This window comes from Scyliorhinus torazame, chromosome 5 (assembly GCF_047496885.1).
Source record: "Scyliorhinus torazame isolate Kashiwa2021f chromosome 5, sScyTor2.1, whole genome shotgun sequence".
Classification (NCBI taxonomy): Eukaryota; Metazoa; Chordata; class Chondrichthyes; order Carcharhiniformes; family Scyliorhinidae; genus Scyliorhinus; species Scyliorhinus torazame.
Genome location: NC_092711.1, coordinates 136681827 through 136697457, shown reverse-complemented (window position 1 = coordinate 136697457; position 15631 = coordinate 136681827). Strand labels below are relative to the sequence as shown.

Genomic DNA, 15631 nt, shown 5'->3' with positions numbered 1-15631 from the left:
ACACACACACCGGGTCAGTGCTGGACACACAATCCCGTTACACACACACACCGGGTCAGTGCTGGACGCACAGTCCCGTTACATACACCGGGTCAGTGCTGGACGCACAGTCCCGTTACACACACACACACCGGGTCAGTGTTGGACACACAGTCCTGTTACACACACACACATCGGGTCACTGCTTGACGCACAGTCCCGTTACACACACACACCAGGTCAGTGCTGGACACACAGTCCCGTTACACACACCGGGTCAGTGCTGGACGCACAGTCCCGTTACACACACACACCAGGTCAGTGCTGGACACACAGTCCCGTTACACACACCGGGTCAGTGCTGGGCACACAGTCCTGTTACACACACACCGGGTCAGTGCTGGACGCACAGTCCTGTTACACACACACCGGGTCAGTGCTGGACGCACAGTCCTGTTACACACACACACCAGGTCAGTGCTGGGCACACAGTCCCGTTACACACACACTCCGGGTCAGTGCTGGACGCACAGTCCTGTTACACACACACCGGGTCAGTGCTGGACGCACAGTCCCGTTACACACACACACCAGGTCAGTGCTGGACACACAGTCCCGTTACACACACCGGGTCAGTGCTGGACGCACAGTCCCGTTACACACACACACCGGGTCAGTGCTGGGCACACAGTCCCGTTACACACACACACCGGGTCAGTGCTGGACGCACAGTCCCGTTACACACACACTCCGGGTCAGTGCTGGACGCACAGTCCTGTTACACACACACCGGGTCAGTGCTGGACGCACAGTCCTGTTACACCCACACACACACCGGGTCAGTGCTGGGCACACAGTCCCGTTACACACACACACCGGGTCAGTGATGGACGCACAGTCCCGTTACACACACACACCGGGTCAGTGATGAACACACAGTCCCGTTACACACACACATCGGGTCACTGCTTGACGCACAGTCCCGTTACACACACACACCAGGTCAGTGCTGGACACACAGTCCCGTTACACACACACACCAGGTCAGTGCTGGACGCACAGTCCCGTTACACACACACACCGGGTCAGTGCTGGACGCACAGTCCTGTTACACACACACACCAGGTCAGTGCTGGGCACACAGTCCCGTTACACACACACTCCGGGTCAGTGCTGGACGCACAGTCCTGTTACACACACACCGGGTCAGTGCTGGACGCACAGTCCTGTTACACCCACACACACACCGGGTCAGTGCTGGGCACACAGTCCCGTTACACACACACACCGGGTCAGTGATGGACGCACAGTCCCGTTACACACACACACCGGGTCAGTGCTGGACGCACAGTCCAGTTACACCCACACACACACCGGGTCAGTGCTGGGCACACAGTCCCGTTACACACACACACCGGGTCAGTGATGGACGCACAGTCCCGTTACACACACACACCGGGTCAGTGCTGGATGCACAGTCCCGTTACACACACACACCGGGTCAGTGATGAACACACAGTCCCGTTACACACACACATCGGGTCACTGCTTGACGCACAGTCCCGTTACACACACCGGGTCAGTGCTGGACGCACAGTCCCGTTACACACACACACACCGGGTCAGTGCTGGGCACACAGTCCCGTTACACACACACACCGGGTCAGTGCTGGACACACAGTCCCGTTACACACACCGGGTCATTGCTGGACGCACAGTCCCGTTACACACACACACACCGGGTCAGTGCTGGGCACACAGTCCCGTTACACACACACACCGGGTCAGTGCTGGACGCACAGTCCCGTTACACACACACACCGGGTCAGTGCTGGACGCACAGTCCTGTTACACACACACACACCAGGTCAGTGCTGGGCACACAGTCCTGTTACACCCACACACACACCGGGTCAGTGCTGGGCACACAGTCCCGTTACACATACACACACCGGGTCAGTGCTGGGCACACAGTCCCGTCACACACACACATACAGGGTCAGTGCTGGGCACACAGTCCTGTTACACACACACACCGGGTCAGTGCTGGACACACAGTCCCATTACACACACACACACCGGGTCAGTGCTGGGCACACAGTCCCGTTACACACACACATCCGGTCAGTGCTGGGCACACAGTCCCGTTACACACACAACGGGTCAGTGCTCGGCACACAGTCCCGTTACACACACACACACAACGGGTCAGTGTTGGGCACACAGTCCTGTTACACACACACACACACCGGGTCAGTGCTGGACACACAGTCCCGTTACACACACACCGGGTCAGTGCTGGGCACACAGTCCTGTTACACACACACACCGGGTCAGTGCTGGGCACACAGTCCCGTCACACACACACATACAGGGTCAGTGCTGGGCACACAGTCCTGTTACACACACACACCGGGTCAGTGCTGGACACACAGTCCCGTTACACACACACACACCGGGTCAGTGCTGGGCACACAGTCCCGTTACACACACACATCCGGTCAGTGCTGGGCACACAGTCCCGTTACACACACAACGGGTCAGTGCTCGGCACACAGTCCCGTTACACACACACACACAACGGGTCAGTGTTGGGCACACAGTCCTGTTACACACACACACACACCGGGTCAGTGCTGGACACACAGTCCCGTTACACACACACCGGGTCAGTGCTGGGCACACAGTCCTGTTACACACACACACCGGGTCAGTGCTGGGCACACAGTCCCGTTAAACACACACACACCGGGCCAGTGCTGGGCACACAGTCCTGTTACACACACACACCGGGTCAGTGCTGGGCACACAGTCCTGTTACACACACACACCGGGTCAGTGCTGGACGCACAGTCCTGTTACACACACACACACCGGGTCACTGCTGGACGCACAGTCCAGTTACACACACACACCGGGTCAGTGCTGGGCACACAGTCCCGTTACACACACACACACCGGGTCAGTGCTGGACGCACAGTCCTGTTACACACACACACCGGGTCAGTGCTGGACACACAGTCCCGTTACACACACCGGGTCAGTGCTGGACGCACAGTCCCGTTACACACACACACACCGGGTCAGTGCTGGGCACACAGTCCCGTTACACACACACACCGGGTCAGTGCTGGACGCACAGTCCCGTTACACACACACACCGGGTCAGTGCTGGACGCACAGTCCTGTTACACACACACACACCAGGTCAGTGCTGGGCACACAGTCCTGTTACACCCACACACACACCGGGTCAGTGCTGGGCACACAGTCCCGTTACACATACACACACCGGGTCAGTGCTGGGCACACAGTCCCGTCACACACACACATACAGGGTCAGTGCTGGGCACACAGTCCTGTTACACACACACACCGGGTCAGTGCTGGACACACAGTCCCATTACACACACACACACCGGGTCAGTGCTGGGCACACAGTCCCGTTACACACACACATCCGGTCAGTGCTGGGCACACAGTCCCGTTACACACACAACGGGTCAGTGCTCGGCACACAGTCCCGTTACACACACACACACAACGGGTCAGTGTTGGGCACACAGTCCTGTTACACACACACACACACCGGGTCAGTGCTGGACACACAGTCCCGTTACACACACACCGGGTCAGTGCTGGGCACACAGTCCTGTTACACACACACACCGGGTCAGTGCTGGGCACACAGTCCCGTCACACACACACATACAGGGTCAGTGCTGGGCACACAGTCCTGTTACACACACACACCGGGTCAGTGCTGGACACACAGTCCCGTTACACACACACACACCGGGTCAGTGCTGGGCACACAGTCCCGTTACACACACACATCCGGTCAGTGCTGGGCACACAGTCCCGTTACACACACAACGGGTCAGTGCTCGGCACACAGTCCCGTTACACACACACACACAACGGGTCAGTGTTGGGCACACAGTCCTGTTACACACACACACACACCGGGTCAGTGCTGGACACACAGTCCCGTTACACACACACCGGGTCAGTGCTGGGCACACAGTCCTGTTACACACACACACCGGGTCAGTGCTGGGCACACAGTCCCGTTAAACACACACACACCGGGCCAGTGCTGGGCACACAGTCCTGTTACACACACACACCGGGTCAGTGCTGGGCACACAGTCCTGTTACACACACACACCGGGTCAGTGCTGGACGCACAGTCCTGTTACACACACACACACCGGGTCACTGCTGGACGCACAGTCCAGTTACACACACACACCGGGTCAGTGCTGGGCACACAGTCCCGTTACACACACACACACCGGGTCAGTGCTGGACGCACAGTCCTGTTACACACACACACCGGGTCAGTGCTGGAAGCACAGTCCTGTTACACACACACACCGGGTCAGTGCTGGGCACACAGTCCCATTACACACACACACACAACGGGTCAGTGTTGGGCACACAGTCCTGTTACACACACACACACACCGGGTCAGTGCTGGACACACAGTCCCGTTACACACACACCGGGTCAGTGCTGGGCACACAGTCCTGTTACACACACACACCGGGTCAGTGCTGGGCACACAGTCCCGTTAAACACACACACACCGGGCCAGTGCTGGGCACACAGTCCTGTTACACACACACACCGGGTCAGTGCTGGGCACACAGTCCTGTTACACACACACACCGGGTCAGTGCTGGACGCACAGTCCTGTTACACACACACACACCGGGTCACTGCTGGACGCACAGTCCAGTTACACACACACACCGGGTCAGTGCTGGGCACACAGTCCCGTTACACACACACACACCGGGTCAGTGCTGGACGCACAGTCCTGTTACACACACACACCGGGTCAGTGCTGGAAGCACAGTCCTGTTACACACACACACCGGGTCAGTGCTGGACGCACAGTCCTGTTACACACACACACCGGGTCAGTGCTGGACGCACAGTCCTGTTACACACACACACCGGGTCAGTGCTGGACGCACAGTCCTGTTACACACACACATCCGGTCAGTGCTGGGCACACAGTCCCGTTACACACACAACGGGTCAGTGCTCGGCACACAGTCCCGTTACACACACACACACAACGGGTCAGTGTTGGGCACACAGTCCTGTTACACACACACACACACCGGGTCAGTGCTGGACACACAGTCCCGTTACACACACACCGGGTCAGTGCTGGGCACACAGTCCTGTTACACACACACACCGGGTCAGTGCTGGGCACACAGTCCCGTTAAACACACACACACCGGGCCAGTGCTGGGCACACAGTCCTGTTACACACACACACCGGGTCAGTGCTGGACGCACAGTCCTGTTACACACACACACAGGGTCACTGCTGGACGCACAGTCCAGTTACACACACACACCGGGTCAGTGCTGGGCACACAGTCCCGTTACACACACACACACCGGGTCAGTGCTGGACGCACAGTCCTGTTACACACACACACCGGGTCAGTGCTGGAAGCACAGTCCTGTTACACACACACACCGGGTCAGTGCTGGGCACACAGTCCCATTACACACACACACACAACGGGTCAGTGTTGGGCACACAGTCCTGTTACACACACACACACACCGGGTCAGTGCTGGACACACAGTCCCGTTACACACACACCGGGTCAGTGCTGGGCACACAGTCCTGTTACACACACACACCGGGTCAGTGCTGGGCACACAGTCCCGTTAAACACACACACACCGGGCCAGTGCTGGGCACACAGTCCTGTTACACACACACACCGGGTCAGTGCTGGGCACACAGTCCTGTTACACACACACACCGGGTCAGTGCTGGACGCACAGTCCTGTTACACACACACACACACCGGGTCACTGCTGGACGCACAGTCCAGTTACACACACACACCGGGTCAGTGCTGGGCACACAGTCCTGTTACACACACACACCGGGTCAGTGCTGGACGCACAGTCCTGTTACACACACACACCGGGTCAGTGCTGGACGCACAGTCCTGTTACACACACACACCGGGTCAGTGCTGGACGCACAGTCCTGTTACACACACACACCGGGTCAGTGCTGGACGCACAGTCCCGTTACACACACACACCGGGTCAGTGCTGGACGCACAGTCCCGTTGCACACACACACCGGGTCAGTGCTGGGCACACAGTCCCGTTACACACACACACCGGGTCAGTGCTGGACACACAGTCCCGTTACACACACACCGGGTCAGTGCTGGGCACACAGTCCTGTTACACACACACACCGGGTCAGTGCTGGGCACACAGTCCCGTTAAACACACACACACCGGGCCAGTGCTGGGCACACAGTCCTGTTACACACACACACCGGGTCAGTGCTGGAAGCACAGTCCTGTTACACACACACACCGGGTCAGTGCTGGACGCACAGTCCTGTTACACACACACACCGGGTCAGTGCTGGACGCACAGTCCTGTTACACACACACACCGGGTCAGTGCTGGACGCACAGTCCTGTTACACACACACATCCGGTCAGTGCTGGGCACACAGTCCCGTTACACACACAACGGGTCAGTGCTCGGCACACAGTCCCGTTACACACACACAAACGGGTCAGTGTTGGGCACACAGTCCTGTTACACACACACACACACCGGGTCAGTGCTGGACACACAGTCCCGTTACACACACACCGGGTCAGTGCTGGGCACACAGTCCTGTTACACACACACACCGGGTCAGTGCTGGGCACACAGTCCCGTTAAACACACACACACCGGGCCAGTGCTGGGCACACAGTCCTGTTACACACACACACCGGGTCAGTGCTGGGCACACAGTCCTGTTACACACACACACCGGGTCAGTGCTGGACGCACAGTCCTGTTACACACACACACACCGGGTCACTGCTGGACGCACAGTCCAGTTACACACACACACCGGGTCAGTGCTGGGCACACAGTCCCGTTACACACACACACACCGGGTCAGTGCTGGACGCACAGTCCTGTTACACACACACACCGGGTCAGTGCTGGAAGCACAGTCCTGTTACACACACACACCGGGTCAGTGCTGGGCACACAGTCCCATTACACACACACACACAACGGGTCAGTGTTGGGCACACAGTCCTGTTACACACACACACACACCGGGTCAGTGCTGGACACACAGTCCCGTTACACACACACCGGGTCAGTGCTGGGCACACAGTCCTGTTACACACACACACCGGGTCAGTGCTGGGCACACAGTCCCGTTAAACACACACACACCGGGCCAGTGCTGGGCACACAGTCCTGTTACACACACACACCGGGTCAGTGCTGGGCACACAGTCCTGTTACACACACACACCGGGTCAGTGCTGGACGCACAGTCCTGTTACACACACACACACCGGGTCACTGCTGGACGCACAGTCCAGTTACACACACACACCGGGTCAGTGCTGGGCACACAGTCCCGTTACACACACACACACCGGGTCAGTGCTGGACGCACAGTCCTGTTACACACACACACCGGGTCAGTGCTGGAAGCACAGTCCTGTTACACACACACACCGGGTCAGTGCTGGGCACACAGTCCTGTTACACACACACACCGGGTCAGTGCTGGACGCACAGTCCTGTTACACACACACACCGGGTCAGTGCTGGACGCACAGTCCTGTTACACACACACACCGGGTCAGTGCTGGACGCACAGTCCTGTTACACACACACACCGGGTCAGTGCTGGACGCACAGTCCCGTTACACACACACACCGGGTCAGTGCTGGACGCACAGTCCCGTTACACACACACACACCGGGTCAGTGCTGGGCACACAGTCCTGTTACACACACACACACACCGGGTCAGTGCTGGGCACACAGTCCCGTTACACACACACACCGGGTCAGTGCTGGGCACACAGTCCTGTTACACACACACACCGGGTCAGTGCTGGACGCACAGTCCTGTTACACACACACACACACCGGGTCAGTGCTGGGCACACAGTCCCGTTACACACACACACCGGGTCAGTGCTGGGCACACAGTCCTGTTACACACACACACCGGGTCAGTGCTGGGCGCACAGTCCCGTTACACACACACACCGGGTCAGTGCTGGACACACAGTCCCGTTACACACACACACCGGGTCAGTGCTGGACACACAGTCCCGTTACACACACACACCGGGTCAGTGCTGGACACACAGTCCCGTTACACACACACACCGGGTCAGTGCTGGACGCACAGTCCTGTTACACACACACACTGGGTCAGTGCTGGACACACAGTCCCGTTACACACACACACCGGGTCAGTGCTGGGCACACAGTCCTGTTACACACACACACCGGGTCAGTGCTGGGCGCACAGTCCCGTTACACACACACACCGGGTCAGTGCTGGACGCACAGTCCTGTTACACACACACACTGGGTCAGTGCTGGACACACAGTCCCGTTACACACACACACCGGGTCAGTGCTGGACACACAGTCCCGTTACACACACACACACCGGGTCAGTGCTGGGCACACAGTCCCGTTACACACACACACCGGGTCAGTGCTGGGCACACAGTCCCGTTACACACACACACCGGGTCAGTGCTGGACACACAGTCCCGTTACACACACACACACCGGGTCAGTGCTGGGCACACAGTCCCGTTACACACACACACCGGGTCAGTGCTGGACGCACAGTCCCGTTACACACACACCGGGTCAGTGCTGGGCACACAGTCCCGTTACACACACACACCGGGTCAGTGCTGGACACACAGTCCCGTTACACACACACACACCGGGTCAGTGCTGGGCACACAGTCCCGTTACACACACACACCGACCGGGTCAGTGCTGGGCACACAGCCCTCTTACAAACTCAGTCAGTAGCTTAATGTGCGAGTGGCTGAGTTTGGGTGTGTGAGGGGACTGCTGTGATTCCCTGTGGGTGTTTGCTTGTTGGCCAATGTGCACACTGCGAAGTGTGGAAGTGGTTGTACATCGGTGTGTGTGTCGGTTTGCGTTATCAGTTTGTGTGTGTGTGTCCTCATGATGTGGATCCAGAGGCTGTACTGCACCTTCCTGCCCATGTACACCAACATGCCTGTGACCGTGTGTGACGGATGTGTTGTGTCTGGGTTTGCATGGTGTGGGTGTGTATGTATCTCGTTGGGGGGGGAGGGGGCATCCACCACTCACCGTGAAGCAGCTGCGATCTGGATGTTGTCTCTTTTCAGAGTCTGTAAGACTTCCATCACATCCGGGTACAGTTTGATATTCCGACCTGAGCTGTCCACGATCCTGCCTTTCCTGGGAAGTGGAAGGAAGGAGAGAGTGAGACGGATTGGGGGGGGGGGGGTGGAAGAGAGAGAGAGCCATGGGATGGGAATGAGAGGGGGGAAACGGAGAGGGAGGTGGGGGGAGGGGGTCGGAGAGGGGGGTGGGGGGATGGAGACGGAGAGGGGGGGGGGGTGAGGGGGACGGACAGGGAGGTGGGGGGGACGGAGAGGGAGGTGGGGGAGGGGGACGGAGAGGGAGGTGGGGGGAGGTGGGCGGAGAGGGAGGTGGGGAGGGGGACGGAGAGGGAGGTGGGGGAGGGGGACGGAGAGGGAGGTGGGGGAGGGGGACGGAGAGGGAGGTGGGGGAGGGGGACGGAGAGGGAGGTGGGGGAGGGGGACGGAGAGGGAGGTGGGGGAGGGGGACGGAGAGGGAGGTGGGGGAGGGGGACGGAGAGGGAGGTGGGGGAGGGGGACGGAGAGGGAGGTGGGGGAGGGGGAACGGAGAGGGAGGTGGGGGGAGGGGGACGGAGAGGGAGGTGGGGGAGGGGGACGGAGAGGGAGGTGGGGGAGGGGGACGGAGAGGGAGGTGGGGGAGGGAGACGGAGAGGGAGGTGGGGGGAGGGGGACGGAGAGGGAGGTGGGGGAGGGGGACGGAGAGGGAAGTGGGGGAGGGGGACGGAGAGGGAGGTGGGGGAGGGGGACGGAGAGGGAGGTGGGGGAGGGGGACGGAGAGGGAGGTGGGGGGAGGGGGACGGAGAGGGAGGTGGGGGGAGGGGGACGGAGAGGGAGGTGGGGGGCGGAGAGGGAGGTGGGAGGAGGGGGACAGAGAGGGAGGTGGGGTGGAGAGGGAGGGGGACGGAGAGGGAGGTGGGGGGAGGGGGGAGAGGGAGGTGGGGGGAGGGGGGAGAGGGTGGTGGGGGGAGGGGGGAGAGGTGGGGGAAGGGGGGGGAAGAGGGTGGTGGGGGGATGGAGACGGAGAGGGAGGGGGGGTGAGGGGGACGGAGAGGGAGGTGGGGGGACGGAGAGGGAGGTGGGGTGGAGAGGGAGGGGGACGGAGAGGGAGGTGGGGGGAGGGGGATGGAGAGGGAGGCGGGGGGAGGGGGACGGAGAGGGAGGAGGGGGACGGAGAGGGAGGTGGGGGACGGAGAGGGAGGTGGGGGACGGAGAGGGAGGTGGGGGACGGAGAGGGACAGAGAGGGAGGTGGGGTGGAGTGGAAGGGGGACGGTAGGGAGGTGGGGGACGGAGAGGGAGGTGGGGGACGGAGGGGGACAGAGAGGGAGGTGGGGTGGAGAGGGAGGGGGACGGTAGGGAGGTGGGGTAGGGGGGACGGAGAGGGAGGTGGGGGAGGGGGACGGAGAGGGAGGTGGGGGGACGGAGAGGGAGGTGGGGGGACGGAGAGGGAGGTGGGGGGGGGGAGAGGGAAGGGGACGGAGAGGGAGGTGGGGGATGGGGTCGGAAAGGGAGGTGGGGGGACGGAGAGGGAGGTGGGGGGGGGAGAGGGAGGGTGTCGGAGAGGGAGGGGGGGGGAGGGGGACGGAGAGGGAGGTGGGGGTGGGGGAAGGAGAGGGAGGTGGGGGTGGGGGAAGGAGAGGGAGGTGGGGGTGGGGGACGGAGAGGGAGGTGGGGGTGGGGGACGGAGAGGGAGGTGGGGGTGGGGGACGGAGAGGGAGGTGGGGGGAGGGGGACGGAGAGGGAGGTGGGGGAGGGGGACGGAGAGGGAGGTGGGGGAGGGGGACGGAGAGGGAGGTGGGGGGGGGGGACGGAGAGGGAGGTGGGGGAGGGGGACGGAGAGGGAGGTGGGGGAGGGGGACGGAGAGGGAGGTGGGGGGAGGGAGGTGGGGAGGGGGACGGAGAGGGAGGTGGGGGGGACGGAGAGGGAGGTGGGGGAGGGGGACGGAGAGGGAGGGGGGGTGAGGGGGACGGAGGGGGAGGTGGGGGGACGGAGATGGAGGTGGGGTGGAGAGGGAGGGGGACGGAGAGGGAGGTGGGGGGAGGGGGACGGAGAGGGAGGTGGGGGAGGGGGACGGAGAGGGAGGCGGGGGGAGGGGGACGGAGAGGGAGGTGGGGGACGGAGAGGGAGGTGGGGGGGAGGGGGACGGAGAGGGAGGTGGGGGGGAGGGGGACAGAGAGGGAGGTGGGGTGGAGAGGGAGGGGGACGGTAGGGAGGTGGGGGACGGAGAGGGAGGTGGGGGATGGAGGGGGACAGAGAGGGAGGTGGGGGGGAGGGGGACGGAGAGGGAGGTGGGGGTGGGGTACGGAGAGGGAGGTGGGGGGAGGGGGACGGAGAGGGAGGTGGGGGAGGGGTGACTGAGAGGGAGGTGGGGGAGGGGGACTGAGAGGGAGGTGGGGGAGGGGGACGGAGAGGGAGGGGGGGGAGGGGGACGGAGAGGGGGGCGGGGGGGGAGGGGGGACGGAGAGGAGGTGGGGGAGGGGGGACGGGAGGGAGGTGGGGGGAGGGGGACGGAGAGGGATGTGGGGGAGGGGACGGAGAGGGAGGTGGGGGGAGGGGACGGAGAGGGAGGTGGGGGAGGGGGGACCGGAGAGGGAGGTGGTGGAGGGGGACGGAGAGGGAGGTGGGGGGGAGGGAGGGTGGGGAGGGGGACGGAGGGAGGAGGGAGGTGGGGGGACGGAGAGGGAGGTGGGGGAGGGGGACGGGAGAGGGAGGGGGGGTGAGGGGGACGGAGTGGGAGGTGGGGGGACGGAGAGGGAGGTGGGACGATGAGAGAGGTGGGGGTCGGAGAGGGAGGTGGGGGAGGAGGGGGGGGAGGGGGACGGAGAGGGAGGCAGGGGGAGGGGGACGGAGAGGGAGGTGGGGGACGGAGAGGGAGGTGGGGGGGAGGGGGACGGAGAGGGAGGTGGGGGGGAGGGGGACAGAGAGGGAGGTGGGGTGGAGAGGGAGGGGGACGGTAGGGAGGTGGGGGACGGAGAGGGAGGTGGGGGATGGAGGGGGACAGAGAGGGAGGTGGGGGGGAGGGGGACGGAGAGGGAGGTGGGGGTGGGGTACGGAGAGGGAGGTGGGGGGAGGGGGAACGGAGAGGGAGGTGGGGGGAGGGGGACGGAGAGGGAGGTGGGGGAGGGGGACGGAGAGGGAGGTGGGGGAGGGGGACGGAGAGGGAGGTGGGGGAGGGAGACGGAGAGGGAGGTGGGGGGAGGGGGACGGAGAGGGAGGTGGGGGAGGGGGACGGAGAGGGAAGTGGGGGGAGGGGGACGGAGAGGGAGGTGGGGGGAGGGGGACGGAGAGGGAGGTGGGGGAGGGGGACGGAGAGGGAGGTGGGGGAGGGGGACGGAGAGGGAGGTGGGGGAGGGGGACGGAGAGGGAGGTGGGGGAGGGGACGGAGAGGGAGGTGGGGGGGAGGGGGACGGAGAGGGAGGTGGGGGGAGGGGGACGAAGAGGGAGGTGGGGGGGAGGGGGACGGAGAGGGAGGTGGGGGGAGGGGGACGGAGAGGGAGGTGGGGGTGGGGGAGGGGGACGGAGAGGGAGGTGGGGGAGGGGGACGGAGAGGGAGGTGGGGGAGGGGGACGGAGTGGGAGGTGGGGGAGGGGACGGAGAGGGAGGTGGGGGAGGGGGACGGAGAGGGAGGTGGGGGAGGGGGACGGAGAGGGAGGTGGGGAGGGGGACGGAGAGGGAGGTGGGGGGTGGGGGACGGAGAGGGAGGTGGGGGAGGGGGACGGAGAGGGAGGTGGGGGGAGGGGGACGGAGAGGGAGGTGGGGGAGGGGGACGGAGAGGGAGGTGGGGGGAGGGAGGTGGGGATGGGGACGGAGAGGGAGGTGGGGGGGACGGAGAGGGAGGTGGGGGGAGGGGGACGGAGAGGGAGGGGGGGTGAGGGGGACGGAGAGGGAGGTGGGGGGACGGAGAGGGAGGTGGGGTGGAGAGGGAGGGGGACGGAGAGGGAGGTGGGGGGAGGGGGGACGGAGAGGGAGGTGGGGGAGGGGGACGGAGAGGGAGGCGGGGGGGGAGGGGGACGGAGAGGGAGGTGGGGGGGAGGGGGACGGAGAGGGAGGTGGGGGGGAGGGGGACGGAGAGGGAGGTGGGGGGGAGGGGGACGGAGAGGGGAGGTGGGGGGGAGGGGGACAGAGAGGGAGGTGGGGTGGAGAGGGAGGGGGACGGTAGGGAGGTGGGGGACGGAGAGGGAGGTGGGGGATGGAGGGGGACAGAGAGGGAGGTGGGGGGGAGGGGGACGGAGAGGGAGGTGGGGGTGGGGTACGGAGAGGGAGGTGGGGGGAGGGGGACGGAGAGGGAGGTGGGGGAGGGGGACGGAGAGGGAGGTGGGGGGAGGGGGACGGAGAGGGAGGTGGGGGAGGGGGACGGAGAGGGAGGTGGGGGAGGGGGACGGAGAGGAGGTGGGGGAGGGGGACGGAGAGGGAGGTGGGGGGGAGGGGGACGGAGAGGGAGGTGGGGGGAGGGGGGCGGAGAGGGAGGTGGGGGGAGGGGGACGGAGAGGGAGGTGGGGGAGGGGGACGGAGAGGGAGGTGGGGGAGGGGGACGGAGAGGGAGGTGGGGGGAGGGGGACGGAGAGGGAGGTGGGGGAGGGGGACGGAGAGGGAGGTGGGGGAGGGGGACGGGGAGGGAGGTGGGGGGAGGGGGACGGAGAGGGAGGTGGGGGGAGGGGGACGGAGAGGGAGGTGGGGGGAGGGGGACGGAGAGGGAGGTGGGGGGGAGGGGGGACGGAGAGGGAGGTGGGGGAGGGGGATGGAGTGGGAGGTGGGGGAGGGGGACGGAGAGGGAGGTGGGGGAGGGGGACAGAGAGGGAGGTGGGGGGAGGGGGACGGAGAGGGAGGTGGGGGGAGGGGGACGGAGAGAGAGGTGGGGGGTGGGGACGGAGAGGGAGGTGGGGGAGGGGGGCGGAGAGGGAGGTGGGGGGAGGGGGACGGAGAGGGAGGTGGGGGAGGGGGGACGGAGAGGGAGGTGGGGGAGGGGGACGGAGAGGGAGGTGGGGGGAGGGGGACGGGAGAGGAAGGTGGGTGGGGGACGAAGAGGGGGGCTGCGGGGTGGGGGAGCGACACAGTTAGTCAGAGGTGCTGATGGCAGTGCTGTTGAAAGTGGGACCCCGTCTGAATGCACTTCCTCACCTGTCAGTTTTGAAAGGAGGGTCCACATGTGTGTCTACCCAGAATGGCCACAGTGTGTAATCTGAGAGGGAGCGAGAGGGAGAGAGGGAGGAGAGGGAGCGAGAGGGAGCAAGAGGGAGAGAGAGGGGGGGGGGGGGGAGAGAGAGGGGGGGGGGGGGGGAGAGAGGGGGGGGGGGGGAGAGAGAGGGGGGGGGGGAGAGAGGGGGGGGGGGAGAGAGGGGGGGGGGAGAGAGGGGGGGGGGGGAGAGAGAGGGGGGGGGGAGAGAGGGGGGGGGGAGAGAGAGGGGGGGGGGAGAGAGAGGGGGGGGGAGAGAGAGGGGGGGGGAGAGAGAGGGGGGGGGGAGAGAGAGAGGGGGGGGGGAGAGAGAGAGGGGGGGAGAGAGAGGGGGGGGGAGAGAGAGGGGGGGGGGGGGAGAGAGAGGGGGGGGAGAGAGAGGGGGGGGGGAGAGAGAGGGGGGGGGAGAGAGAGGGGGGGGGGGAGAGAGAGAGGGGGGGGGGGAGAGAGAGGGGGGGGGGGAGAGAGAGGGGGGGGGGGAGAGAGAGGGGGGGGGGGAAGAGAGGGGGGGGGGAGAGAGAGGGGGGGGGGAGAGAGAGGGGGGGGGGGAGAGAGAGGGGGGAGGGAGAGAGGGGGGGGGGAGAGAGGGGGGGGGGAGAGAGAGGGGGAGAGAGAGAGGGGGGGAGAGAGAGAGAGGGGGAGAGAGAGAGGGTGGGAGAGAGAGAGGGGGGGGAGAGAGAGAGGGGGGGGAGAGAGAGAAGGGGGGCAGAGAGAGAGGGGGGGGAGAGAGAGAGGGGGGCGGGAGAGAGAGAGGGGGGGGGGAGAGAGAGAGGGGGGGGGGAGAGAGAGAGGGGGGGGGAGAGAGAGAGGGGGGGGGAGAGAGAGAGGGGGGGAGAGAGAGGGGGGGGAGAGAGAGGGGGGGAGAGTGAGGGGGGGGGGGAGAGTGAGGGGGGGGGGAAGAGTGAGGGGGGGGGGAAGAGTGAGGGGGGGGGGGGAGAGTGAGGGGGGGGGGGGGGAGAGTGAGGGGGGGGGGGGGAGAGTGAGGGGGGGGGGGGAGAGTGAGGGGGGGGGAGAGTGAGGGGGGGGGGGAGAGTGAGGGGGGGGGAGAGTGAGGGGGGGCGAGAGTGAGGGGGGGGAGAGTGAGGGGGGGGAGAGTGAGGGGGGGGAGAGTGAGGGGGGGGAGAGTGAGGGGGGGGGAGAGTGAGGGGGGGGGGTAGAGTGAGGGGGGGGTAGAGTGAGGGGGGGGGGGAGTAGTGGGGGGGGAGAGTGAGGGGGGGGAGAGTGTGGGGGGAGGGAGAGTGGGGGGGGGGAGAG

The 15631-nt window shown here is 64.9% G+C and overlaps 1 protein-coding gene across 1 annotated transcript in view; it reads right to left on the bottom strand.

The window, feature by feature from the left end:
- Nucleotides 1-14407, bottom strand: part of LOC140419829 (magnesium-dependent phosphatase 1-like) — a 77161-nt gene extending 62754 nt beyond the window's left edge. The window contains exons 1-2 of the mRNA XM_072503861.1: nt 14323-14407; nt 9171-9281 (exon numbers count right to left, since the gene is read on the bottom strand). Coding sequence (XP_072359962.1) covers nt 9171-9226 — 56 coding nt within the window. The 5' untranslated portion in view covers nt 9227-9281; nt 14323-14407. The remainder of the gene's footprint in view (nt 1-9170; nt 9282-14322) is intronic.
- Between the last annotated feature and the right edge of the window lie 1224 nt (nt 14408-15631).